We start from the raw sequence: 26,823 nt of genomic DNA, 5'->3' as shown, positions 1-26,823 counted from the left end.
AAGCCCTGTAGAGGTGATGAGGGTATAGATGGGCCCTCCCAAAGCCAGCGCATGCTAGTCCGTACAGCATTTGGTCAGGCAGGCCTCGCGTAAGATGGATAGGCACACCAGCTGATTTCTGGAGAAACTTCTGCAGCTCTGGAACTTTGTTCTTCCCAGCATAATCGTATGTGGGAGAACTGGAGGTCAGTTTAGTTGGAGTAACGAATACAACAGACAACGCTTCTGTGGAAACCACTGGCTTTAATCCCTGTGGGGAACAGGTGTCCAAAGTCCTGCTTCCTGTAGCCGCTACCTGCGCAGCCGCCCTGGAGAAGCAATAATTTGTTTTTTCTAACCCAAAAACTTTCCATCCTGATACTTGTATACGATGCATTTTCCCTCTGATCCATTTTTTAAGGTTTACTTTTATTTCAAAGGCAGATTTACAGAAAGAGAGGGAGACACGAGGAGTGGGACGTGGAGGGAGAGAGAGAGAGAAAAAGAAAAAAATCTTCCATCTGCTCATTCACTCCCCAAGTGGCTGAAAAGGATGGAGTTGGCCAATCTGAAACTTGGAGCCTGGAATTTCTTCCAAGTTTCCCAGAGATAGGAACAGAGATCTTAGAACTTGGGCCATCTTTCACTGTTTTCCCAGGCACATTCACTGGGAGCTGCATCAGAAATGGAGCAGGGGGACTCGAACTGTGGATGTTGGCATCACAGGCTGAAGCTTAACCTACAATGCCACAGTGCAGGCTCCTCTGATTCATTTTTCAATTTGTGAGGTTTTTACTGGGGCATACCTAAGTGTGATATGATATAAAGTGTATCTTGAGTCTACCTGTGTGACCTAGAATCTTCCCTAGGAATGTTGATAAAAGATAAAAATAGATATATCCTAACTTTACTCTGCTTTTTTGGGAGGGGAAGGGCAGTGATAAAAAATGATGTGGATTAGATTCCCAACATTTTAACATTAGGAGTATACTTAGTAGCAGTTGGATCATTTGTCTCTCTCCTTTGTAAGAGTCTTGGCGATCCTGCTTCCACATTGTTGTTGGTCAGGTATTGTGATACACAGAGAAGAGGAGAGACAGAGAGGAAGATCTTCCACCCGCTGGTTCACTCCCCAAGCGGCCACAACAGATGGAGCTGAGCCGATCCGAAGCCAGGAGCCTGGAGCTCCTTCCAGTCTCCCACATAGGTGCAGGGTCGCAGGGCTTTGGATTGTCCTTGACTGCTTTCCCAGGCCACAAGCAGGGAGCTGGATGGGAAGTGGAGCAGCCGGGATTAGAACTGGTGCCTTGGGCCCGGCGGCGTGGCCTAGCGGCTAAAGTCCTCGCCTTGAAAGCCCCGGGATCCCATATGGGTGCCGGTTCTAATCCCGGCAGCTCCACTTCCCATCCAGCTCCCTGCTTGTGGCCTGGGAAAGCAGTCGAGGACGGCCCAAAGCTTTGGGACCCTGCACCCATATGGGAGACCCGGAAGAGGTTCCTGGCTCCTGGCTTCGGATCGGCGCAGCACCGGCCTGTTGTGGCTCACTTGGGGAGTGAAACATCGGACGGAAGATCTTCCTCTCTGTCTCTCCTCCTCTCTGTATATCCGGCTTTCCAATAATAATAAAATCTTAAAAAAAAAAAAAAAAAAAAAAAGAACTGGTGCCTATATGGGATTCCAGGCTGTGCAAGAGCAGGATGTAGCCACTAGGCTGTCCCGCTAGATCTGCCTTTCACTCCCCCTACCCCAAGTTTTATTTTACTTGAAGGGCAGAATTAGAAATAGATGAAGCTAGGAAGTAACTCTTTTTCTCTGTACATGTTATAATTAATGGGTAATTAAGTCAGTATTTTTACTGGGAGATTTTAAATACTGCCTGTAATACCTGTTGTTATTTTTAACCCTATGATTTTTTGTTTGAAAATTACATTGATTTTATTGACTTTTACATGTTCTTGGAGAAATCATTTCCATATAAAAGTTTGCCATTTAATATGGATTTATTCACATTTTTATTTTGCACACATGTTTTCAAATATTTGGAAGACACATGATTTTTCATTTCAGTAGGACTTGTGCCTGATTACAGTCGCTAAACTGGCACACTATTAAAAAACTAAGAATGCCCAAAACAAACAAACAAAAAAAACAAAACTAAGAATGCAGCTTTAGGCCGATTTAAATTGCAAATGTAGCACCCTTTGTACATGATTTTTCAAAGTACCTGCTGTGAGCTCACTGCAGTATTACCCAGAGAATGTGCTGCCTGTTTTGTTATAGAAAAAAAAATTGCAAGTAAAAAGATCAGTGCTATTGAAGGTGTTCACTTCAAAATCACATGATCCCCAAGGTCAAACTGTGTGTTCCCCTCTCACACACAAACAGCACAACATTATTGATTAAAGATCCCCTGCCCACCAGCACCAGCTTAGTCATGACCCAGTGTACTGTGCTAATTAAAATGAGAGTGAATTAAAGCATTTCAGGCGTTGAGTTCATTTATAATTTGTCCTTAGATGAGAGTTTTCTTAGATTTAAAACTAAGGTCTTTTTTTTTACTTTAAAACCTAGTATATATGTTTGCATTTTTTAAAGATTGATTTATTTTTTATTGGAAAGTCAGATTTATAGAGAGAAGGAGAGACAGAAAGATCTTCCATCCCCTGGTCCACTGCCCCAAATGACGACAATGAGCTGCTCTGAAGCCACAAACCAGGAGCTTCTTTGGAGTTTCCCACGCAGGTGCAGGGTCTCAAGGCCTCGGGCCATTCTCGGCTGCTTTCCCAGGCCACAAGCAGGGAGCTGGATGGAAAGTGGAGCTGCCGGACACAAACTGTTAACCGTAAGGGATCCTAGCACTTGTGCACTGAGGACTAGCCAAATGAGCCATCCCGCCCGCCTTTGATCAATCTTTAATTATAATTAGATTTATACTGTCTGTCTGTGCCCCCTGATGTGGAAATAAATTGTGTATATTTCTCTTTTTATAGGCTGTTTTTTCTTATGACATATTAATTTGGCTTCAGAGATATTTCTCACATAATCTCCCATTAATGTCAGAGAAAATAAGGTTTGTCACATCTGACATAAAAAATGTAATATGGCTAAGTGTCAGCCTAAGCCCATAGTTCATGTTTTTTCATCAACATCCACTTGTTGTCTCTCTTTACCTGAATCAAATCCTCTGAGAACCAGTTCCTGCGTTTTTCTGTTGATTTGTCTACAGAACAGCGCTTTTCAAGCTGTCTTTACTAAAGGACCAGCTTTGGAGGGGCCCGGCATGAACATGCCAGCTACGATGCTGGTATTTCATGAGTGCCAGTTTGCGTCCTGGCTGTTCCACTTCCCGTCCTTCTCCTTAGCAATGAATCTCAGAAGGCACCAGGAGAAGGCCCAAGTACTTGGGGCCTTGCCACCTATGTGGGAGCCAAGGGGAAACTCTGGGCTCCTGGCTTCAGCCTGGCCCAGCCCTGGTCATTACTGCCATTTGGGGAGTCAGCCAGTGAATTGAAGGCCTTACTGTTTCCATTCCCCGCTCCTCTGTAACTGCCTTTCAGATAAATGCATCTTGAAGCATTGCTGTCGTTAGTTCAGTTTTCGTTCCTGTCATACAATGGACTAATACTGCTATGAAATACAGAAGCAGGTTAATTACTTTTGATGCTGTCTAACTGTCCTGACAGTGTCCAGTGCTACCATAGCTTCTGAGCGATCCACCTCTTGCGTCGACTTGGCTGCAGGCCGACTTGTTCCTCAGATTCTGACCTTTAGAGCAACAGCCATTCTCATTCTCAGATGGTTTACTTGTAAAAGCTGAGGACTCCAAAGAGGCTTTTGTTTATATTGGTTATACCTGTTACTATTTGTTTTAGTTTAGACATTAGAGCTGAAGGAAGTTTAAAACTATTAACTGATTTATTTTAAAGCAACAAACTGTGATATATTGTCACACACTACATCTTGATGGAAAACTTTTATCAAAAAATTAATGATTGAGAGTGGGCATTGTGGCCCAGTAAAGTAAGCTACCACTTGGGACACTGTGGTTTGCTATCGGAGTGCTGGTTTGAGTCCACGCTACAGCAGTTCTACTCTGGCTCTAGATGGGAGACAGCAGATGGTGGCTCACGTGCTTGGCTTCCTGCCTTGGGTAGGAGACCAGATAGAGCTCCTGGCTCCTGGCTCCTGGATTTGATCTGGTCCAGTAAGCCCCAGCTTTGTGGATGCTTCGAAAATGAACAAGCAGATGGAAGGTCTCTCTGTCTCTGTCATTCTGCCTTTCAAATGAATAAGTCCTTGAAAGATATTCATGAGAATGGTATTAATTTACATTTTTTTGGAAAATCTTTAAATGTCTAGCTTAAATGAAGATGCTGGATTCTAATACGTGCTTCTGCATTCTGTCTCTGTTACGATTTGTTGCTGTGGTTGTGAAGATGATCCTGCCTCACACAGACCTGTAGTTGGAAAAGGGAAGAGTATTGTAATAGTCATTTCAGATCACTGTGGATGTATTTCTTTGGTGTTTCTACAGAGCTCAACAAGAGTTAGGTTAGTTACAGTGTGGAGTCTGAAATCCTATCAATGACCTTTTGTGCTTTATTATGTTAAAATCCATCAGTTCTCTCTTATGCTTTAAGTCTTTCACTTTTATGGTTTGTAGCAAGATGCATTGGCCAGTTAAAAACTGTTTACTGAGTCAGACAAATTTCCCAAGTGTTGACATGTTTTTTCAAAGGTACTTTTTTTAAAAAAAATTTATCATTTTATTAGCACCATGCTCTAACCAACTGAACTAACCAGCCAGTTAAAAAATTATCATTTAATGATACAGTTCCATAGGCCTTGGGGTTTCCCTTACCTCACCCCAATTCTCCTCCCCACCACTCAGTTCCCCTATATTATTACTATAGTGTAGCTCTTCATAAACAAAGATACTTTTAAAAATCGTATTAATGTCACCACTTGTTGGTCAGAAAATGTTTGCTGGGAAGCTGGCAGACTCACAGAAGCAAAGATATGTTCTTCAGAATTTTGATTTTGTTTAAGAGATCCAGTTTGGTATTGTCAACCACAGAGTGTTGCTTTCCCTGAGGTAATAAAATTAAAAGTTTGCTTGTGGAACTATCTGCCAGATTCTTCATTTTGAATTTCCACCATTCTTGCAGTTATACTTTCTAGTGAAAATGGTGCTGCATGAAAAAGTGGTCTGAAAAATACTTTGCTGCCCAGTCACACAGCTGTCCCAATTTAAGTATGCAAAAGCATTTTGTTCATTCTGCCATTTCATCGCACAGTAGTAAAGAGATAGATATCCAAGGCTAGAGATTTAGTGAAATTATGAGTTTCTGCTGCTCCATCAGGATGCTAAGTAAAGCTAGCTGCTGCTTCCACCTGCCAGTGCAAGGATGTAAGGAACGCAGCAACACTGGTGCCGGCTCAAGCCTGGAGGTGTGTTTGTTCACGCTGAGATGGCCAGCAGTCTTTCTCAGGCATTTCTTGTGGACAGATGTTAACTTAGTGAAAAAGACAAATAAAAACCTGACGTTATTATGACGATAATTGGGCCTGAACGGTGCTTGGGGCCTCGCCGCTCCATCCGCCGACCTGTGCACCACACAGTTACACAGCTAGAAAAGCAGCTTGCAAGCACTTGGTTTACAGAAATCCAAGAAAACCTGTTTTATGTTTGTGAAACTACTTGAGGCAAGTAAAAATAAATTGTTCAATCAGGCTAGTAAATAAGATAATTGGCAGAATTTCTGCTTTTCTGTCTCTTAAAACTCCCTGTGCTAATTTTAGTCATTTGGGAATGATTTTTACAATAGCTGTTAGTTTTGTCATTAGTAAGAATTGTATGTCTTTTTGACAGTCCAGAATGTAAAGATTTGAATGAGAATTAATACTGGAACCCGTGTAGGGTATCTTTTGGCAGTCTGTGTGCATGCTTATGTTCTGAAATGTTTACAAAAATTTTTTTTTTACTTACAGGTGCCCGGGAATATCATGTCCAGTTTTTCAGCAATCAGCCAGAGCGGGCCTGGGTTCATGAAAAGCGAGTCCGAGAGTATAAAGGTCATAAACAGTACGAAGAGCTACTGGCCGAGGCAACTAAACAAGCCAGCAATCACTCTGAGAAACAAAAGGTAACCAACAAGTAGTGTTACTAATCTGGTTTTCTAAAAGTATTTGGTGATTTCTACTGTGACACGAGTATTCTAGCTTAGTGGCTGGAGTTCTCGCCTTGCACACGCTGGGATCCCATATGGGCGCCGGTTCTAATCTCGGCAGCTCCACTTCCCATCCAGCTCCCTGCTTGTGGCCTGGAAAAGCATTCGAGGACGACCCAAAGCCTTGGGACCCTGTACCCGCGTGGGAGACCCCGGAGAAGCTCCCGGCTCCTGGCTCTGGATCGGCTCAGCTCCAGCTGTTGTTGCTATTTAGGGAGTGAATCTTCAGACAGAAGATCTTCCTCTCTGTCTCTCCTCCTCTATCTGTATATCTGACTTTGCAATAAAAATAAACTTAAAAAAAAAAAAGGCACAAAAGAATTTAAATAATAAATAAAAGCCAAGTCTTGGGGCCAGTGCTGTTGTTCAGTGAATTAGGATGATGTCTGCCACACCAGCATGCCCTATGGGGCCAGTTTGAGTCCCGGCTACTCCATTTCTGATCCAGCACCCTGCTAACGTGCCTGGGAAAGCAGCACGTGATGACCCACATTCTTGGACCCCTGCACCCATGGGAGACCCAGAAGACGGTCTTGGGTCCTGGTTTTTCCTGGCCAGCTTTAGCCATTTTAGCCACTTGGGGAGAGAACCAACAGATGGAAGATCTCTGTCTCTCTCTCTCTCTGTAGCTGTGCCGTTTAAATAAAGAAATGGTCATAGAAAGCCAAGTCTTATCCTAGGATTTGCATTTCCTTTATCAGACTTAGAATCCTCAGGTTGATACCTGGATGTACACTGTTCCGTCTCGTAGTTCCATTAGCTAATTTCTAGTTGCTTTGATCAAGCCATCTGTGTGTTAATCGCTTCAATGATCTCATATACTTGTATCCAGCTTCCTTGGTCACCTCACATACTGATTTTCAGAGTAATTTCTTACATCTTGTGCCAATATCAAATCCTGTGATTAACCTTGGACACAGAGACATATGGAAACTGTGATTCAGATTTATTTTTTCTCTCCATATGCCTGTTCTCTTTTGTTTGGTCAGCTTTCATTTGTTGCTCAAGGTTGTGCTTTCACTTTATCCTATCCCTTTGCCTTATGGTACTAACGGGCAGTACAGTTCAGCTGCTGGTCCTCTGGCTGAAATAGCTTTGTTATGGTCTCTGTAGCACCCTGATTCACTCCTGCGCCTAGGTATGGGGGAAAAATGGCAGCTCTGGGGTGTGTCCTTTTTATTTGTCTAAAAGGCAGAGATACACAGAAAGAGGCATATAGCTTTCTCCCATCCATTGGTTCACCCCCCAAATGCAGGCAACAGCTGTTTGGGACAGACTGAAGCCAGGCTCTGGGAGCTCAGTCCAGGTTACCCACATGGTGGCAAAGGACCACATCTACTTGAGTCATTACCTGTGCCTTCTGGGTTGCTCCTCAGCAGGCAGAAAACTAGAGTCAGAAATGTAGCCAGACCCTGTACTCTGGGCCTGTCATTGGGACGTAGTGATCATGTGGTGTCTTTACTGCTGTACCAAGTACCTGCCCTTAAGGTGTCTTTTTTTTTTTTTTTTGGTAAGAATTATTTCTACTTATTTGACAGTCAGATTTTACAAAGAGAAAAGGACAGAAAAAGAGATTTCACATTGTCTGGGTTACTTCCCAAATGACCACAGTGGTAGAGTTGAGCCAGTCCAAAACCAGGAGTCAGGAGCTTCTTCCGAGTCTCCCACGTGGGAATAGGGCCCCAAGACTTGAGCCATCCTCAGCTGCTTTCCCAGACCGTTAGCAGGGAGCCGGATCGAAAGCAGAGCAGCCAGGACTCAAATTGGTGCTCATTTGGGGTACCAGTACCACAGTGGAGAATTAGCCTGCCTTGTCACCATGCTGGCCCCTTGAGGTGTTATGTTAATGTTAGTGTTTTATTAGTTTTTGTTTTTTGGTTTGTTTTTTTTTTTTAAAGATTTATTTTTATTACAAAGATATACAGAGAGGAGGAGAGATGGGAAGATCTTCCGGCCAATGATTCACTCCCCAAGTGAGCCGCAACGGGCCGGTGCGCGCCGATCCGAAGCCGGGAACCAGGAACCTCTTCCGGGTCTCCCACACGGGTGCAGGGTCCCAATGCATTGGGCCGTCCTCGACTGCTTTCCCAGGCCACAAGCAGGGAGCTGGATGGGAAGCGGAGCTGCCGGGATTAGAACCGGCGCCCATATGGGATCCCGGGGCTTTCAAGGCGAGGACTTGAGCTGCTAGGCCACGCCGCCGGGCCCCGTTCTATTAGTTTTTGTACCCCTCATTTTCACTATCTTTTGGTGACTGTGATGTGAGAAGGTTGACTCCTTCTTTGGGGACTCTTCAGCAGAGTGATCATCAAAGGAGAGATAGAGAAGAGCCAGTGGACTTATATATCATGGAATAGAGTAATGCTAATTTATCAAAGTTATGGAGGTACAACATTCCACCTGTGAAAAGGTGATAGAATCACATGGGAAATGCATACTGATTTTATTGTACGTATTAGATTAAAGCGTGTCACATGCGTAATGAGTGCCCATTCCTGTATCTGTTTCACAGATTCGGAAACCTCGACCTCAGAGAGAACGTGCTCAGTGGGACATTGGCATTGCCCATGCAGAGAAAGCCTTGAAAATGACTCGAGAAGAAAGAATAGAACAGTACACTTTCATCTACATTGATAAACAGCCAGAAGACCAAGCAAAAAAGAATGCTGCCTCCAAAGCCGAAGTTAAAAAACCCCGCAAGCCAAGATCTGTCCCGAACACTCAGCCAGAACAGCCCAGTGCAGGGGAGGTGGCCTCCTCACAGTCAAGTACTGAGAACCGGAGACAAAGCCAGCGGAGGCATGCGAGTGTGGAGGAGGAGGAGCCACCCCCAGTAAAGATAGCCTGGAAGACAGCAGCAGCCAGGAAGTCCTTACCAGCTTCCATCACCATGCACAAGGGGAGTCTGGATTTGCAAAAGTGCAACATGTCTCCAGTTGTGAAAATTGAACCAGTGTTTGCTCTTCAGAATGCCACAGGAGATGGGAAATTTATCGATCAGTTTGTTTATTCAACAAAGGTATCTGCTTTTTCCATGGGGTTTTCTGTGGGACAGTGTTTTGAAAGTAGTGAACCTGGGCATCTCAAAAAACAATAGAATGAGAACAGAATTTAAACATCCTTTGTATCCATTACTTACGAAACATACAGTTTATTCTGTGGGGGAAGAAAACACACAGGCAAAAAAGGCTATGTTTTTCTTTTTTTCCCCTCTTTTGTAATATTCCCATCTGTAATAGATTAATCTTGAGTTGGCAGCCAAAATTGAGCTTAGCTTCTGAAAGTCAATGGAAAAAAACTGGGCGCTTTGTTTCTAGTTTGTAGAGTTAGTTTCTCTTAGCTGCAAAGTGTGCTTCTTATTAAAATCAACTTTGTTGGTTATCGAAGTTAGCCATCCTTATAAAAGCCAGTGTGATCCTTGTACTTGCTGACTTGTTTGGCTGTGTTGGCAATTTTGTTAGGATATCTGCCTGCCATTTAGAGAAACCCAGTAGTTGGGTAACAGGAGTGACATTGCCTTTACACACTGAATCCAGGTACCTGGACCTCTGCTCTGATTGGAACACTTATATTTTGTCTCAAGATGTTCACCCTCTTTCCTAATACTGAAAGCATTTACTCCGTAGGCCTTAACACCCTGGGTCTCAATCCATGCCACAACCTTGAGGGGTGCATTCCACATCTACTTAAAGATTTCAGACTTAAAGAGTTAAAGAATTCTGCACCTCCTTTTTCCCCCATTGAAGTCATATGCACGCTAACATAGATAATTGATCGTAGGTATGCCCCAGGAGCTGATGGAGTTTTCTAGAGAGAAGCATCAAGGGTTCTCTGTCAGCCTGTTTCTGCTCAGAGGTTCAAGCTGGACAACAAGCATCAGCTCCACGTGTAAATGGATGGCATCTCTTCTGCATACAGATTGGCTTTATTCTTGGAGATAGTTTTATCTGCTGCTAGATGAAGGAATCAAACTTTCTCATACATTTCCCTCTCAAAAGAATGCTATTTAAAGAAAATTTGAAATAGAACTGATTTTTTTTTAAAAAACAAAGACTTCAAAAACACATACATATGTATAAATCCTTGCTTCACTTCACACTCCTTTGTATTAAAAATTCTTAAAGTGAGACCCAAATGAACTGTACCTGCCTTTTGTCTGTTCTAAATTGCCCGTTGGGTCACATTTTGGTGACCATGAATGACATTCCTATATCCAAGGATATTCCTAAGACATGCTGTGCAATGTCATGCTTTACCACATGAAAATGCTGCATGTAAATGAAGAGGCTGTTCAGAGCAGAGAACACTTTGTGTTTGGTAGGAAATAAGTGATCCATGTTTATTTTTAGTGAGGCTTATCACTTGGATTTGAATAGTTTTTCCCTACATGACCTATTGTGTATTGGAAAATAAACCTGATGATTCTGAAAAGGGACCAGGTAAGTCTGCTGTAACAAGAAACCACGTGAAATGCAATGAAACAGAATTTTGTAACCCAGTAAGCACTGTTTTTTTGTTTTTTTTGGTTTTTTTTTGTTTTTTTTTTTTTTTTGCTTTATTTTAAAGGGAATTGGTAACAAAACGGAAATAAGTGTCCGAGGGCAGGAGAAGCTTCTAATTTCTACACCAAACCAGAAGAGTGAAAAGCCAGTGCAGAGTGTATCATCTCCTGAGGCAACAGCTGGTGCTGCAGGTGAGTGTGAATGCCGAGTGCACAAGCCATTCCAGAGGGCCGCAGTTCTGTTCTGTTAACATGGGACTCATGGTTCTAAGAAACTTTTAGTTAGCGAAAGTAAATTTGGGCCCGGTGTGATAGAGTAATGGTTAAAGTCCTCACCTTGAAGGTGCCAGGATCCCATGTGGACGCCGGTTCTAATCCCGGCAGCTCCACTTCCCATCCAGCTCCCTGCTTGTGGCCTGGGAAAGCAGTCGAGGACGGCCCAAAGCCTTGGGACCCTGCACCAGCGTGGGAGACCCGGAAAAGGCTCCTGGCTTCGGATTGACTCAGTAGCTGCTGTTGCAGTCACTTGGGGAGTGAATCATCGGCCGGAAGATCTTCCTCTCTGTCTCTCCTCCTCTCTGTATATCTAACTTTGAAATAAAATGAAATAAATCTTTTTTTAAAAAGTAAAAAAAGGCAAATTATAACGTAATATCCTTTTAATAATCTTGTTATGAAAGCAATTGTTCTAATAGGAAGGAATGGTTTGATAGGGAGCTCAATTCATAGTCACGTAACATTTATTGTATTTGGTAATTGGACTTTAAAAAGAAGAAAAAGAACATTTTTATGTATTTCTCTTTTATTTGAGAAGAGGGAGTCAGGGGGAGAGATTGGCCTTGTAGCTGACAACCAGAGCTGGGTCAGGGTGAAGCCAGGTCTCTGACATGGTGTCAGAGACCCAGTCATTGTCAGCTGCTGCCCCCCGGGTGCACAGGGGCGGAAAGCTGGATCTGAAGCAGGTGGAGACACCTGCTGGGCAGTGTGGTGTCCCTGGCACTGTCTCCGCATGAAGGACTTCAGCTCATAGGACAGCCTTACTGTTCCCTTCCTTTTCCAGCTACTGAAAACAAGTTGGGAGGTAGCAGTGTTCTTCATTCCCAGGTCGCCAGGTGTGAGTAGCTGGGGAGCCCAGGACCCAACCATCTCAATGTAACCTGTCCTCTGGTTAACAGGCACTGAGAACTACGTTTCACAGTATGACTCAGGTTTAAAAGAGAAATGCCTCTGTTTAGTAAAGCTGTGCCTTGGAACTGATTGAAGAAGTTTTTGTAGGACATTGATTCACTAAGGATTCAGTTTGAACTGAATGTATTTGGTTTATTTAACAGCATTACATCAGTTTTTATTTCTGTAGGACCGTTTCATACAGCCATCCAGAAAAGAGGTAGGTATTAAACTAGCTTAGCCAGGTGGAACCTCAATTTCCAAGAAAGCAGATTATTTTTGTTGTTGTTGTTGTTCTTAAAAAAAATATTTTTTTTCTGCATATGCTAAGTGTGTAGTAGAAAAGAAAAAGGAAATGACTGTCCTGCTCTCCTTGCTGTGACCCAGCCAGGCGGATTTCTCCTGCACTGCCCAGTTCATTAGGTGTTTTGGACTGCAGTTCCATTCTCACACCTTGTGGGAGTTAGTCCCACAAGACTGAGCTTACTTCAGATGCCAGTGGCAAGCCTGGGTGTTCTGAACTTCCAACTCAGCAGCTCTAAAGGAGGTGGGGGGCTCCCTCAAGGACCCCCTCCTTGAATTTACTCCTCTGTGATAGAGGCCCCCGTAACTCAGTAAAGCCCTATACTTGTTTCCCTGTTTATTATAAAGGATATTATGTTATAAAGTATAGTCTATGTAATATTGTGTTTCTCTTTTAAAGGTGGGCAGCCAGATAGAAGATATGGAAATGCGAGGTGTAGGGAAGGGTCACACAGCTTCCACTCTGTCTATGGGGGTGCTGCTCTGCAACCACTTCTGAGTTAGCAGCACCCTCAAGTCATCCAAATCCTCAGTACAAGGGTGGCTTCCTTTTTAATTAATTAATTAATTAGAGGTGGGGGGGTAGATCTTCCACCTGTGGTTTCATTCCCCAAACGGCTGCAAAAGGCTGGACCTTGCTGAAGCCAGGAGGCAAGAACTCCATCCGGATCTCCCACATGATTGGCAAGGCCTAAGCGTTTGTGCCGCCTTCTGCTGCTTCCCAGACTCATTAGCAGGGAACTGGATTGGAAGTGGGGCAGCTGGCACTAGAACCAGTGCTTAACTGGGATGCAGGCGTGCAGAATACACCACCAGTCCCTCAATTGAGTGTTTTTATGGAGGCCTCGCTAGTAGACACGATGGATTATTAACTCAAGTCTCCAGCCCTGTCTCCTTCTTGTAGGATGAGAGGTGGGGCTGAAAATTTTGCCCCGTAGCTTGGTCTTTTTGGTGGTCATCCCCCATCTAGGAGCACTCCAGCGCAAAAGACACTCCTCCTACAGGAAATGGGTACTGGGAGTAAGTACTGTGTCATAAACTAGAGTCAAAGACCAAGTACTGAAATAAGAACAGCACCTAGCATCCCTCCCACTCAGAAAGGGTTTTTAGGAGCTCTGTGGGACAAACCAGGGGTAGACATTAAGCATCTGATTGTTATTAATTACTTAAGCATAGTATCACAGGGACCTAGATGTGTAATTTTGTGGAAGGTCAGTCTTGAAGTCCTAATGTTGACTTACTAGTACCTCAGGCAAGCATGGAATTAAGTGGCATGAAGGGTTAAATATTTTTAAGGAGCTTTTAAGTAGAATTCTGATGTATATATAATGAGATGAATAAAAAGTCACTATTCATAGGGTTAGTATTATAGTGCAGCTGCTAGGCCACTGCTTGGGACTCCAGCATCCATATCAGAGCACAGATTCTAGTCTCAGCTGCTGCACTTACATCTCAGCTGCCCACTAATGCGCCTGGGAAAGCAGCAGAAGATGGTGCGTGTGTTTGGACCCCTGTACCCATGTCGGAGACCTGGGTGGAGTTCCTGGTCTTCAGCTTGGTCTTGCCTTAGTAGCCATCTAGGGAATGAACCAGCAAATGGAAGATTCTCTCTGTCTCTCTCTCTCTCTCTCCCTAATTGCCTTTCAAATAAATAAATAGATAGATGAATTTCTCTCTCTTTTTTTTTCTTAAGATTTATTTACTTATTGGAAAGGTAGAGTTATAGAGGTGGGAGGAGGGAAGAGAGAGAGAATGAGTCTTCTGTCTGCTGGTTCACATCCCCAGATGGTCACAAGGACTAGAGTTGAGCCAGGTGGATGTCAGGAGCCAGGAGCTTTGTCTGGGTCTGCCAGGTTGATGTTGGCTCTTGAAACACCTTCCTGGGATATTAGCAGGGAACTGGACTAACTAAACTGCTCACTCTCACAAATCAAGCTGTGGAATTCTTTGTTTTGATTTTGAACTTGGGTGAAGGAAACCATTCATGTATTGCCAGGAGTAATGAAATCAGGAAGTTGCAAATGTCATATGGAAAATTTCACTGAAGTAGCTTTTGTCTGATTCTACAGGTGGTTTTAGTATCCCTCTCTAGCAGCAAGCTAAAGTCAGTTACTGTTTAGAAAGTGGCTGGGAGGTGGCTGGCCGTTCCGCAGCTGTAGTGAGAGTGTCGCTGCTCCTCAGAGCCACAAGTGAAATCACTCCTCAGTTACTGTCTTTTCAAGCTGTGGCCTTCAGGCTTTCCAAAAGAGGGGTACTTCTGAGTTTACTTTTGTAGGATTGTATTGTCTAAACATCTCACATTTTTTTTTTGCCACTTAATATGAAACAAATTGATTAATTTGCTTTAACTAGTTTTCCATAGTTATTTTGAAATATAATCAAATCCCTTGATAATCGAATCAGCAATTAGGTTGTGGTCACATTTTGTGCCATTCCAGCTTTTTCTATTTTGATGACAAAGAACAGTAAAACTTACCTAAGTGCACCAAGCACTACTAAACATTTTATATATAGGATGATTCATTTCTTAAATGGAAACTGTCTGGTAATGATTGAATTTTGAGTCAGTAATTCCTAGTGTTATTTGGTTAGTAAATTTTTCAAAGACTTATTTATTCATTCATTTGAAAGAGTTATAGGCCGAGAGCGCGTGAGAGAGCGCACTCAGCCAACCCTCCCTCTACTGGATCTCTACCCAGATGACCGCAGTGATGGGAGCTGGGCCATTGCAAAGCCAGGAGCTTCATCTGGTTCTCCCACATGGGTGCAGGTGCCCAAGCACTGCTTGCTGAGGTGCATCAGCAGGATCCTGAATCAGAAGTGGAGCTGCCAGAACTGAAACCAGCACCCTTATGGGATGCCCATGTGACAGGCAGTGGCTTTACCCAATGTACCGCAGCGCAGGCTCTAGTAAATCCCTTTTTTAAAAGATTTATTCATTTACTTGAAAGAGAAGAAGACACCAAGAGAGTGATTTTATATCCACTGATTTTATTACCCAAGTGGTTGCATGGCCAGGGCTGAAACAGACTGAAGCCAGGAGCTTTGTCTGAATCTCCCACATGGGTGGCAGGGAGACAACCCCTTGGCTATCCTTCCTTGCTTTTCCTAGGCCATTAGTAAGGGGCTGGATGGCAAGTGGAGCAGCCAGGACACGAGTCAGTGTCCTTGTGGGCTCGCTAACGTCTCAGGGTTTACCAGCTACACCATGATGCTGGCCTCAAGTAAACCAGTTTTACCTGTGTCTTCAGAGTTTCTTTAGCCCTTTATTTGTCTTGAAAGCTAGGTTCTGCCTCTGCTGTTTTAGACTGACTTGTAAAAATCAAATCCCTCTTCTTTGGGTAGAATTGAGGATGTTTTGTGAATCCCAGTCTCAGTTCATTCACCTGTACAGTTTAATCTATTAAGTAATGTATATGCTGCCAGGTATTTCACAGCTTTTTGATGATACATAATTAAAATTCCAAAGTCAGCAGATAGAAAGGAAGGGAATTAAGTCAAACCTTAATTACATGAGTGTCAAGCCATCCTTAAAAGAGTTTTTGTTTATCTGTTTAAATCATGTCTTAGGCTCAGTAGAAAAGAAGCAGCAGAGAAGATCAATTCGGACGCGTTCTGAATCAGAGAAATCCACCGAGGCTGTGCCAAAGAAGAAGATCAAAAAGGAGCAGGTTGGCTTCCTACATGTAGAGTTAGAACACTGTACTTGTGAACATGGTGGCCTACGTTGGTGTCCTAAGAGAGAGAACCATTTTCCCATGTGGGGTTTCCTTTCTGAGTCATCTACTGCTTCTGTCTCGGTGGCTTCCATCGCCCCGCGCTCACCCGTGCATCCGTGCAACTCTGCTGCAAGCGTTGTCAGGGAAAGAGCCAGTGGCACGAGACTCTTAAGAGACAGACCCCACGTTTGTCTTGAGATTTCTGTTGTGAGTGGAACGATGCCTTGTTTGACAGTTTTTATCTGGAACCATCATTAAGTTCCCTTTTTTTTGGAAATTTTGGCGTTTGGTGTAAGCTACTGGTGTGTATGTTTTTATTTTTTTAAGCAAATCAAATCAACTTAACTTATATTCTTATATTAAAAAGCAGGTGATCAGAGGTGATTTGGTTTTGCTGGTGATATCACAGATTTTTTGGAATGTTATTTTTCCAGTGGAGCGGCATTCCATGATGCCCAGGGTCAGATAAACATTCATGTAAAGAGAGAATAGGATACTTCTGACTTGAGTGCATTAAAGCAGTGTAATCATGGTAGGAATATGTTAAATTATTTTTTCCAAGAAATTTTCAGAAACTGTTCTTCTAACTTTTAGTACTTTTTTAAAAGAGAAAGGGAAAGAATATCCATTTTTATGGCCCAGACACTTGCTAAATAAAGTTTGGATAGAATTAATTCCAACAAGTTTTATATTTTAAAAAACATTTAATATAACAGTGTAAACTTTTCTATTCAAATTTTTGGCCTCATGATTTTAAACTTTCAAACATAATAACTAACTTTGTGGGTGTTCTGTTATATCACCAGGCATATAAAACCATTTATCCACAATATCTAGCTGAAATTTAAATAAGACACGAAGTTGCCATTCATTTATCGTATTCACTCTCATACTTAGGACATCACATTCCCCCGAAACTCCCTAAGTCCTTGCCAATCGATAGTATCCATTATGAAAATGAATTGCCACCCAGTTCCCAAATTCAGTCTGTGACCAGTTTAAAATTAGTAAGTAGAGGGCCCGGTGGCGTGGCCTAGCAGCTAAAGTCCTTGCCTTGAATGCACCGGGATCCCATATGGGCGCCGGTTCTAATCCCGGCAGCTCCACTTCCCATCCAGTTCCCTGCTTGTGGCCTGGGAAAGCAGTTGAGGACGGCCCAATGCTTTGGGACCCTGCACCCGCGTGGGAGACCCGGAAGAGGTTCCAGGTTCCCGGCTTCGGATCGGCGTGCATCGGCCCGTTGTGGCTCACTTGGGGAGTGAATCATTGGCCGGAAGATCTTCCTCTCTGTCTCTCCTCCTCTGTGTATATCTGGCTGTAATAAAATGAATAAATCTTTAAAAAAATAATAAAATAAAATTAGTAAGTAGAATGAGTGCCAAAAAGATTGGGACCAGTTAAAGCCACTTTGTTATCGTTAGTCGTAGAAAATGTTAGCAGTGGTTTTGAGCATTTTGTATTTGTATTACTAATTGTTTCTTATAAAAGCCTCTGTTCTGTTTTTTTACTTAAAATTTTTAAAGAGCATAGAATAATCCTTAAATAGTTACAAAATATATTTCAACATGCATATTTCATTATATCTTGAACATGAAATTCAATTAATAGCTCAAACGGAAAGTCCTCTAAGTAGCATCCTTTCTCTAATTCCAGTGATTCAGTCTACAAATTACTATGTGTTTTGCAGATACATTGGCAGAATAACTTTTGATCTCACTCTCCTGATGTAGGATCGAGACACTGTTTATAAAACAAGAAAGTGCTTTTGCAATATCAGAAGCTTACTTTCTTAAGTTTGTGCTAGCAGCTGAAGCATTGAGCTTCCAGCTGTTTGGAGCCCTGTAGCACTGTCTACAGAGAGGGTCCTGATTCCCAGCACCTTAGTCATGAGTGCAGGCATGGAGGGAGCTTACAGTGGTGTGAGTCACATTAACCCAAATATCATAGTAAGTAACCGTTCATCCTAATGTCATTGGGGCAGGAGGGATGGACAGCAGTGACAGGGCTGCTTGCAGAAACAACCGCTCTCCTGCCACCCAGCCCGACAACAGTGTTTTTGTCCTTGTCACATACCAAGGGAACGGTGGAGTCCTTGCTGGAGAGTGTGTGGCTGTGTGGTGTCACTTGGTGTTCAGCACAGGCCGTCAGGACCAGCACCATTCCTGCCCGTAGAAGTCAGCTCTACCTGGATATATGAATCACTCATCATTGCTTAGATCAGAGCAAGTGTTGTCTTTCCCTCCAGGAACTAATAGTGTGAGAATTCCTGACTAATGCTGTCTTCTTCTGTCCATACAGGTTGAAACAGTTCCTCAGGCTACGGTGAAGACTGGATTACAGAAAGGTGAGTTAATATTAAATTGTCGCTTTGCATTTCCTTGATTAAAACCAATTTTTAAGACTTACTTATTTGTACCTCACATATTTTTGTCTGTCTCTGCAAATCATTGTTGTTGCTCTTCGGTGTGAAATTGCAGTATTTTCCAATACGTGCTCAGTATGTGTGTGTGTGTTGTGTGTGTGTGTGTGTGTGTGTGTGTGTGGCTTTTCAAGTTGATCTTCTGTATCTTCACATCCAAAGTCTTTATTTGTTTTTGTAAACTGGAGAACACCGTGTAGACTTGATACTGTTTTTATCTTTTCTCCATAAAACTCTGGGGTTTCACTGGCTTCTAAACTAGGGATGTGACGAATCCACTTTTTTTGGTATTCGACTGAATACCGAATAGTAGCTATTCATGTTTGTCAAACATGGACTATGACAAATCAGACAAGACAACCTGATTGGAAAAAAAAAAAAAAAATTCTTGCCACATTTATTTTGACAGTGCTGTAAAATCTTTTTTTGTAAATTAAAATGATTCATAGCATATTTATGGCCACTATTAGATGACCTTTTGCAAAATAAATTTGAGATATGCACAAAGTTTAAGAAACCTTAAACTTATATCTGTATTTTCTGTGTGCAATTTGACTACAGTACAAACTCCATAGCATGATTCGTGCGTTCTTAGTGAGATCAAACTGTATCTAACGAGCTGTAGTTTACTCTGGGCAAATTGCATTATTTTAAAAATAAATAAATAAATAAAAATAAAAGCACCAGCCTCTCTGCATTCTCGGGGAGAAGTCTGCAGCGATGGTCTCCGTGGAGATCCTCAGCAGCACTGAACAGCCTCTCGGAGGGAACACTGCTTGGCGGAGCTCCAAGAAAAGACATCGCGCTGGCTGCGAGATCAGGAGGCCTGATTGCGTTGTGTTTCCACCATTCCACAGGGTCGGCGGACCGGGGAGTGCAGGGCTCTGTCAGATTCAGTGACAGCTCCGTCTCCGCAGCGATTGAGGAAACTGTGGACTGAGATTCCTGTACAATTCCATCCCAGAAACTCCAGACTTGTAGTCTCCATGCAAGATTTCTTTGTCGGCGGCTCGATAAACAGTTCCTTTGTTTTCAATTTTGATTTTGCCAATCGTGGTTATTGGCAGTTTCCTGCCTGGTTTCTTCTTCAAGATTCTGAACAATTGCTTTACCATTCAAATGATTTTTTTTTTTTTTTCGTCTGAGCTGGATGGGTACAACTTAAATCATGGGTCCAGCCTAAAAAAAAAAAAAAAAAAAAAAAACCACCATTTAACTTACACTGATCAATTCCAACATGGACTGTTTTTGTTTTTTGTTTTTGTGGGTTTTTTGTTGTTGTTGTTGTTGTTTTTAAATAAAAGCATCATTAAATGCACATCTACAGGGTTTTGCCAAACAGCCCAAACTGTATACATTACAATCATTAAAAGCTCTTATTTTTTTTAAATATTAGTGCCGTTATCATGGAGAACAGCATGGCAGCTGCCTGTGGCTGCCTGTCATTTTTCTAGCATTTTCAGAACTCATCGGAAATGGCGGTACCTGTGTTTCCCTTCGAAAGCCTCTCAGTGCAGCACTCCTGTTCCTCTGTTAGAACTCCTTGTTAATCCAGTGATCTCTTAGGCCAAGGAAGCATTCTGTGGTGGTGTTCTGGGTCCATACACCAGCAATGAAGGAGATAGATTTGTGCACTTGTGTTTTTTAAAATCAGCGTTCACACGGGCAGACACCCTCATTTCTAGCTATCAGGAAACATGCAGTGGAAAACGTAGTGAATGGGATGTGATGATGAGGTTCCAGTGCTCTGAGCAGCCCGCCGAGGCCCGCACCCTCCAGCACAGAACACGGCAGGGCCCAGAGTGCCACGCTCGCTCAGCCTCTTGCGGATCTTCCCGGCCTTGGGAGACTCTTCTCTCCCCGCCGGGCTCTTCTGGACTGCATACCTCCACCATAGCTTGCTGGGCTGATCTAGATGTCTGTCTGTTGTATGGAAATTTGGGGGGAAAAAAAAAATCCAAAACACAAACTGTGGGTTGAAATATTAACCGTCTCCTTGGTTCCTTGGTGTTCACCGTGCCTGATCTGCACATTTCATCGTGGCTGTTTCTGTAGAGCCTATAACTGCATTAGCCCGAGAGATTGTTGCTTTGTAACTTTTTGCACTATTGTTTTGGCTGAATTTGTATTACACACAGTTTTAAAAAAAAATTCCACACTATTCTTTGCCTTTTTTTGTTGTTTTTTTCATGTTTATTCCTTCCCTCACCAATCCACACAGAGGCCCATCATCCGGCTCTTCGTGACTTGACCGCACTTGAACACCGATTGCCCATTTCCAACCCTCCAGTGTGCCTCGCACATGGCATGACACATGTAGATGTGCCACAGCACTTGTTATTGGTCACAATAAATGCCACTTCACCAAGGAAATCTCAGATGAACAATTAATGAACATCCAAATTTTATCTGGGGGGGCAATAATCGACTGAATTGCAAATTTTGGGGGAAAATGGCACTATCCGTGTACGAATCGAATACAAATCAAAGATTTGTCACATCCCTAATAAAAACAAGATGGAGATGTCTCTGCAACCATATTTGTAAGCTACACAATGTGTTGGGTTTTATGTCTTCCCCCTCCAAATTGAATGGTTCTTTGAATTGCTCCAAATCAATCCTCTATTTCTACAGTTTTGGTAGAATTTATTTTTCGGTTTGAACTTGGGCTCTGTTGACTGAAAATAGCTTTAGCGCAGGAGAACTGAATTAAATGTCTTAATAGAGCGGTTGTAAATTCAATCACTGGCTGCCAGGAGGGCAGAAGCTTATGAAGTTCTGACCCATGACGTCAGTGTTACAAAGAGAGCTGTGCTTTTTCTTCCCACACCAAAGATGAGTTTGAGGAAAGAAAATATTCTCCCACCAGGAAAAAAAAAAAAATTTAAGCACTATTATGGGATTAATTTCAGTGTGTTGTATTAAGGTGCCAGCGAGATTTCAGATTCCTGTAAACCTCTAAAGAAAAGGAGTCGCGCCTCAACTGATGTAGAAATGACTAGCTCAGCATACAGAGACACATCTGACTCCGATTCTAGAGGACTGTGTGATCTGCAGGTAAGTATGTCTGTGGGTCTGGGGACTGCATTTCTTTCATTTATTGACTTCGCCAAGCCAAAGTAACATCATGCTTGTAGATGATGGATTATTTTGGGAAGAGCGATTTCTGAAATACCCACAGAAAAGAAAAGTCAAGTTTATTTGCTAACGTGTGAGCATCTTAATTTTGTTAATCTCTTAAATAGCTGAAACATGGTTCGTTTGTTTCTTTATTTCAATGACAGTTTTCCCCTAAGCAGTATACATAGCAGTATCCATAGATTCTTAGAAAGAAGGAACAGAAAGTGTTTGTGTCAGCATCTGTTTAAGTAAGTCTGTCTAGGGTTTTCATTGCTTGTGACTCTAAGGGAATGCTGGTTGTGTTTTTCTCAAGATTGTGCTGTGTCTTCCATGTAGGTGGGCTTTGGGAAGCAAGTAGACAGCCCTTCAGCCACTGCTGACGCTGAGGTTTCTGATGTGCAGTCCGTGGACTCCAGCTTGTCCAGAAGAGGCGTTGGCACGAGTAAGAAGGACACTGTGTGTCAGGTAGGCAGGCAGCGGAGCCCATGGCTCAAAACACTTGCTGTCCTGTTCTGCCCATGGTAGACTTGACCTCAAAATGTAAAATCTCTTTGTGGCTCTTCCCTGTCTGAGTAGCAGCGTGTGATGTTCAAGTGCATGTGCCCTCAAGGTGATATGCTTTTACAGATTTGAGGAAACTAGCAGATGACTAACTACAGAAACACCTGAAGTTTTACTTTGTATGAACTTTTTAAATGTATTTCCACCCTTTTTAAAAAATACTTCGGGCCGGGCATGGTAGCCTAGTGGCTTAAGTCCTCACCTTGCATGTGCCAGGATCCCATATGGGTGATGGTTCATATCCCAACTGCTCCAGTTGCCATCCAGTTCCCTGCTCTAGGCCTAGGAAAGCAGTCAAGGACGGTGCAAGGCCTTGGAAATCCTGCACGCATGTGGGAGACCTCAAAGAAGCTCTGGGTTCTTAGCCTCAGAGCAGCTCAGCTCTGGCTTTATGGCCCATTTGGGGAGTTAACCAGCGGACGAAAGATCTTTTCTTTTTGTATCTCCTTCTCTCTGTCAAGCCGACTTTCCAATGAAAATTAATAAATCTTAAAAAAAAAATACTGCTTTGCCATGGGAAGAGTAGTTAAAATATGCAGATTCTGAAGAAGGAATTAGAAAAGATCAAGTATGAGGCCTTGGGTTTGGAAGCAGATTGAGTGTGGAAATGGGTAGGCATTTCAACAGTTCTCAGGCAGAGCGTCCAGCGCTGGCACTATCTGCCTGGTCAGGATGCTTGGTAAGAACGCAGACTCAGGCCCCGCACAATAACCTAGTGGCTAATGTTATTGCCTTGCACTTGCCGGGATCCCATACGGGTGCAGTTCTAATCCCAGCTGCCCCACTTCCCATCCAGCTCTCTGCTTGTGGCCTGGAAAGGCAATTAAGGACGACCCAAAGCCTTGCAACCCTGCACCCACGTGGGAGACCCGGAAGAGGCTCCTGAGTCCTGGCTTTGTATCGACGCAGCTCTGGCCTTTGCAGCTGCATGGGGGAGTGAATCAACGGACAGAAGATGTTCCTCTCTGTGTATTTGACTTTCCAATACAAATAAATAGATTTTGTTAAAGAACAAAACAGCAGAATGCAGACTCTTGGGCCACCCCCATGCCTACCAAGTCAAACTTCAGGTGACTGGTACCTTCTGCCACTTGAAAACCACTGCTTTTTGCCTTGTTTCAGATCTGTGAAAGCTCTGGCGACTCTCTGATTGCTTGTGAGGGAGAGTGCTGCAAACACTTCCACCTAGAGTGCCTGGGGCTGACCTCACTGCCGGATGGGAAGTTCATCTGTGTGGAATGTCAGACCGGTAAGCTGGCTCATGGGGACAGGTGTGCAGGCAGGGCAGCACCTCCAGGACATGTAGTTATCTCATCGTTTCTATCCAGCTTTCCTTGTGCTTGCCACGCACATTATGGCACGTATGATGCATGGTCTTGGCTAGGCTTCCGTAGATCCAGACAGAACCCGGAGTTCCTCCTATGGGTGCCTTTCCCATGACATGTATCAGACTATCAAGAAGAATTTGTGTTTTATCTAACAAGTTATGAAGGTTGTTTATTTGTTAATGTGTTTGTCAGAGGGATTTGAAATGTTTTGGAAACCAATAAATTTATATAAAGTCTTGTTACTTTAATAATCCAGGACAAGTGTCAACCAAGGCTATAACCACAGTCATTTTATTTTAGTGGAAAGAGAGAACTACTGAAAGTTTTGTTTAAATGTGTAAATTCATTTATCTCATCTCCTGCCCTATGTACGCTACCACCTAGCAACATAATCCCTGCAGAAATTTTTAAACTAGGTTAGTATTCTACATGGAGATGTGATTCTGGTTAAAATCAAGACAATCAGGAAATACTTCTTTAATCTGTAACAATATAGAAAGTGAAAATTGATTGGCATGAGCTCCCAAGGACCGACCACTCGTTTCTTTCTCTCTTTCTCTCTTTCTTTCTTTCTTTCTTTCTTTCTTTCTTTCTTTCTTTCTTTCTTTCTTTCTTTCTTTATTTCTTTATTTCGTTCTTTCTTTCTTTCTTTCTTTCTTTCTTTCTTTCTTTCTTTCGAGTTCATACCTTTTAAAAACTGCTTATTTTAGTTTGGGAAGTAGAGAGAGAAAAATCTTCCATCTGGCAGTTTGTTCTCCAGGTGTCCACGGTTGCTGCTACAGCTCGCTGGTTTTTTTGGTTTTTGTTTTTTGGGTTTTTTTTGTCAGGATGCTTTTTGTTTATTTGGCTTTCATAATATATCTTCATTTTGGAGCTTGGAAGAGGCATACTCCTGGTTCCCTACATTCTCTGTGTTGACTCTCTAAAGCATTGACACTGTAATCACTTAATAACCTGCCTGATCCCTTTTAGTACCAAAGTATGCAGCCCCTAATTTAAATTATTGATGAAAAGGACCATGGATTTTGGGTTGACTTTTTTTAAAATAAGATTTATTTACTTATTATTGTTATAAAGATTTATTTATTTTATTGCAAAGGCTGATTTACAGAGAGAAAGAAAGATTTTTCTGTCTGCTGGTTCATTCCCCAAGTGACTGTAATGGCCAGAGCTGAGTTGATCAGGAGCCAGGAGCTTCTTCTGGGACTCCCTCGCAGGTGCAGGGTCCTCCTCTGCTTTCCCAGGGCACAGGCAGAGATCTGGATGGGAAATGGAGCAGATGGGACACAAACTGGTACTCATATGGGATCCTGGGCATGTAAGGTGAGGATTTAGCTGCTGAGCCCCTGTGTATCAATGTTAAAACACTGTTTAGGAGTAGGCATTTAGCCTGTTGGTAAATGCCATTCAGGGTGCATGCATTCCACATCAGGGCAGCTGTGTCTAAATCCTAGCTCTTGCTGAATCCATTATCCTGTTAACATACCCCCTGAGGCGGATGAGGGCCTGTGTCGTGGCATCCCTCCCGCCATGTGGGAGACTTGGACTGAGATCATCATTCTTGGTTTCAACCTTTCCTGGAATGGTCTAGCCTGGCCTCAGCTCCTCTGGGTACTTGGAGAGCAAATCAGTGGGTGGATCTGGCTGGCTGTTTCTCTCTTTGCCTTTCACATGAAATAAAAGTAAATAGAAAATTTAAAAACACGCTTTGGGCTTCTCTTCTGACTCTAGAATCTAGTACATTTCTGTCAGTTGAATTCAAAGAAGTATTAGAGAAGATTTTGCTTCCTGATTGATTTCTGAGTTTGCTGCTAAGGCACAGTTATTAAGCCAGTGTGCTACTGGAATACACATAGACAAGCACCCCACTGGAGGAGAACTGAAAGCCCAGAAATAATGTACTCATGTCTGTGGCCAAATGGTTTTTGTCAAGGGTGTAATGACCAATCTGCAGGGGGAAAGGATAGTATTTTCAACAAGTATGCTGGAAAAAAAAAATGAATGTTTACATGCAAAAGAACACAAGGAATGGTTAACAATAAAAAATTAAATGAGTCAGAGACTGAAATATGATCTAAAACAATCAAGCTCTTAGGAGGAGATATAGAGGAAACATCATGACATCGGCTTTGACATCAGAGGCACAGACAGCAAAAGGAATAATGCAGAAATGAGGGGATGAGAGAAAGTATTTGCAAATCGTGTCTGATAAGGGATTAATGCCCAGGAAATATAGAAAATTCTTTGAATTCTACAACAAAGAGCCCAGATCCAAATTACATAAAGAAGTTGAACAGACATTTCTACACAGAGGAGCTGCAGATGACCAGTAGACACATGAGAGCATGCTCATCGCAGTAATCAGAGAAACACGAATCGACACCTCAGCAGTCTTCACTTCCCACTTATCAGGATGACTATATAATACATGTAACATATGCTTACTATGTGTAGTATATAGGATATAAAAGCACATGAGGGCAAGGATCAGAAGAAATTGGAACCTTGTATACTGTCGGTGGGAATCTAAAAATGGCACAGCAGCTGTTGTAAACAACATGACGTTTTCTCAAAGTCAATGGAATCACCATGTGATCCAGTAGTTTCCCTCTGGGTGTGTAAACCGAAAGGAACTGAAAGCAAGGATTCCAACAGATACTTGAACACGCATGTTGGTAGCAGCATGATTTCCAATACTGAAAAGGTAGAAACAATCCAGACAGCTCTCAGTAGATGAAAGAATAAGCAAACTATCCGATGCGCATGCAAAGAAATGTTATGCAGCCTTGCGTGAACTTCCGAGATAGGTTCACAAGCACGGTGGAGCTTGAAGACTGCGCATTGAGTGGAAGAAGTCACAAAAGGACAAGTGACGTGTGCGTCCATTCAAAGGAAGTACTTAGAGTGACACATTCTTAGAAAGCACAGCGGTTACCAGAGAAGCAGAAGAAATGGGGAGTTGCTTAATATGCAGTCAATAAAAAGTTTTAGAAGACAATAGTAATGACTGCCCAATAACCCGAGTATATGAAATGTTACTGAGCTGTACACTTAAAAATTGTCACAATCTTAAACTTCTTCATGTTTTATATTTTTACCAAGACTATAAAATAAATTAAGTGCTTTTGATTTGATTATTCTGAAGTATTTGGAGTAAGAATTTTTTCCAATCATGACTTGATCTTATTTATGCACTTGTTTATCAAAAGATACACACTTTAGATGAAAAACAGTATGACAGAACATATAGCTAATAAGTCGTTACACTACCACTTTGTGTTATTCAAGACATAAGTAATTTCTGGGAGGAAAGCATTTTCATTCACCCTTTTGATTAAAATGTGTAATAGGAAGATTGCAAAAAGTTCTATGACAATCAGTTTTGCTTAGTTCTTGCTATTTTTATTTCAGGAAGTGTTTTATTTATTTGAAAAGCCAAGTAAACAGAAAGAATTCTTCCACCTGCTTTCATCTGATTCACTCCCTAATCTGGAAC

At 42.5% G+C, this 26,823-nt stretch overlaps 1 protein-coding gene across 2 annotated transcripts in view; it reads left to right on the top strand.

The window, feature by feature from the left end:
* NSD3 (nuclear receptor binding SET domain protein 3) overlaps nt 1-26,823 on the top strand; it is a 93,748-nt gene that overhangs the window by 31,616 nt on the left and 35,309 nt on the right. The window contains exons 5-12 of one of the 2 annotated variants that reach the window (XM_058669780.1): nt 5,971-6,125; nt 8,722-9,228; nt 10,776-10,902; nt 15,751-15,851; nt 18,198-18,243; nt 21,245-21,375; nt 21,775-21,903; nt 23,122-23,248. In XM_058669780.1, the coding sequence (XP_058525763.1) occupies nt 5,971-6,125; nt 8,722-9,228; nt 10,776-10,902; nt 15,751-15,851; nt 18,198-18,243; nt 21,245-21,375; nt 21,775-21,903; nt 23,122-23,248 (1,323 nt within the window). Of the gene's footprint in view, nt 1-5,970; nt 6,126-8,721; nt 9,229-10,775; nt 10,903-15,750; nt 15,852-18,197; nt 18,244-19,175; nt 19,709-21,244; nt 21,376-21,774; nt 21,904-23,121; nt 23,249-26,823 lie in introns of those variants that run through there. The other variant, XM_004598513.4, reaches the window with a different exon arrangement.

The sequence above is a fragment of the Ochotona princeps genome, chromosome 11 (assembly GCF_030435755.1).
Source record: "Ochotona princeps isolate mOchPri1 chromosome 11, mOchPri1.hap1, whole genome shotgun sequence".
Classification (NCBI taxonomy): Eukaryota; Metazoa; Chordata; class Mammalia; order Lagomorpha; family Ochotonidae; genus Ochotona; species Ochotona princeps.
This window is presented reverse-complemented; position numbering and strand designations above follow the sequence as displayed.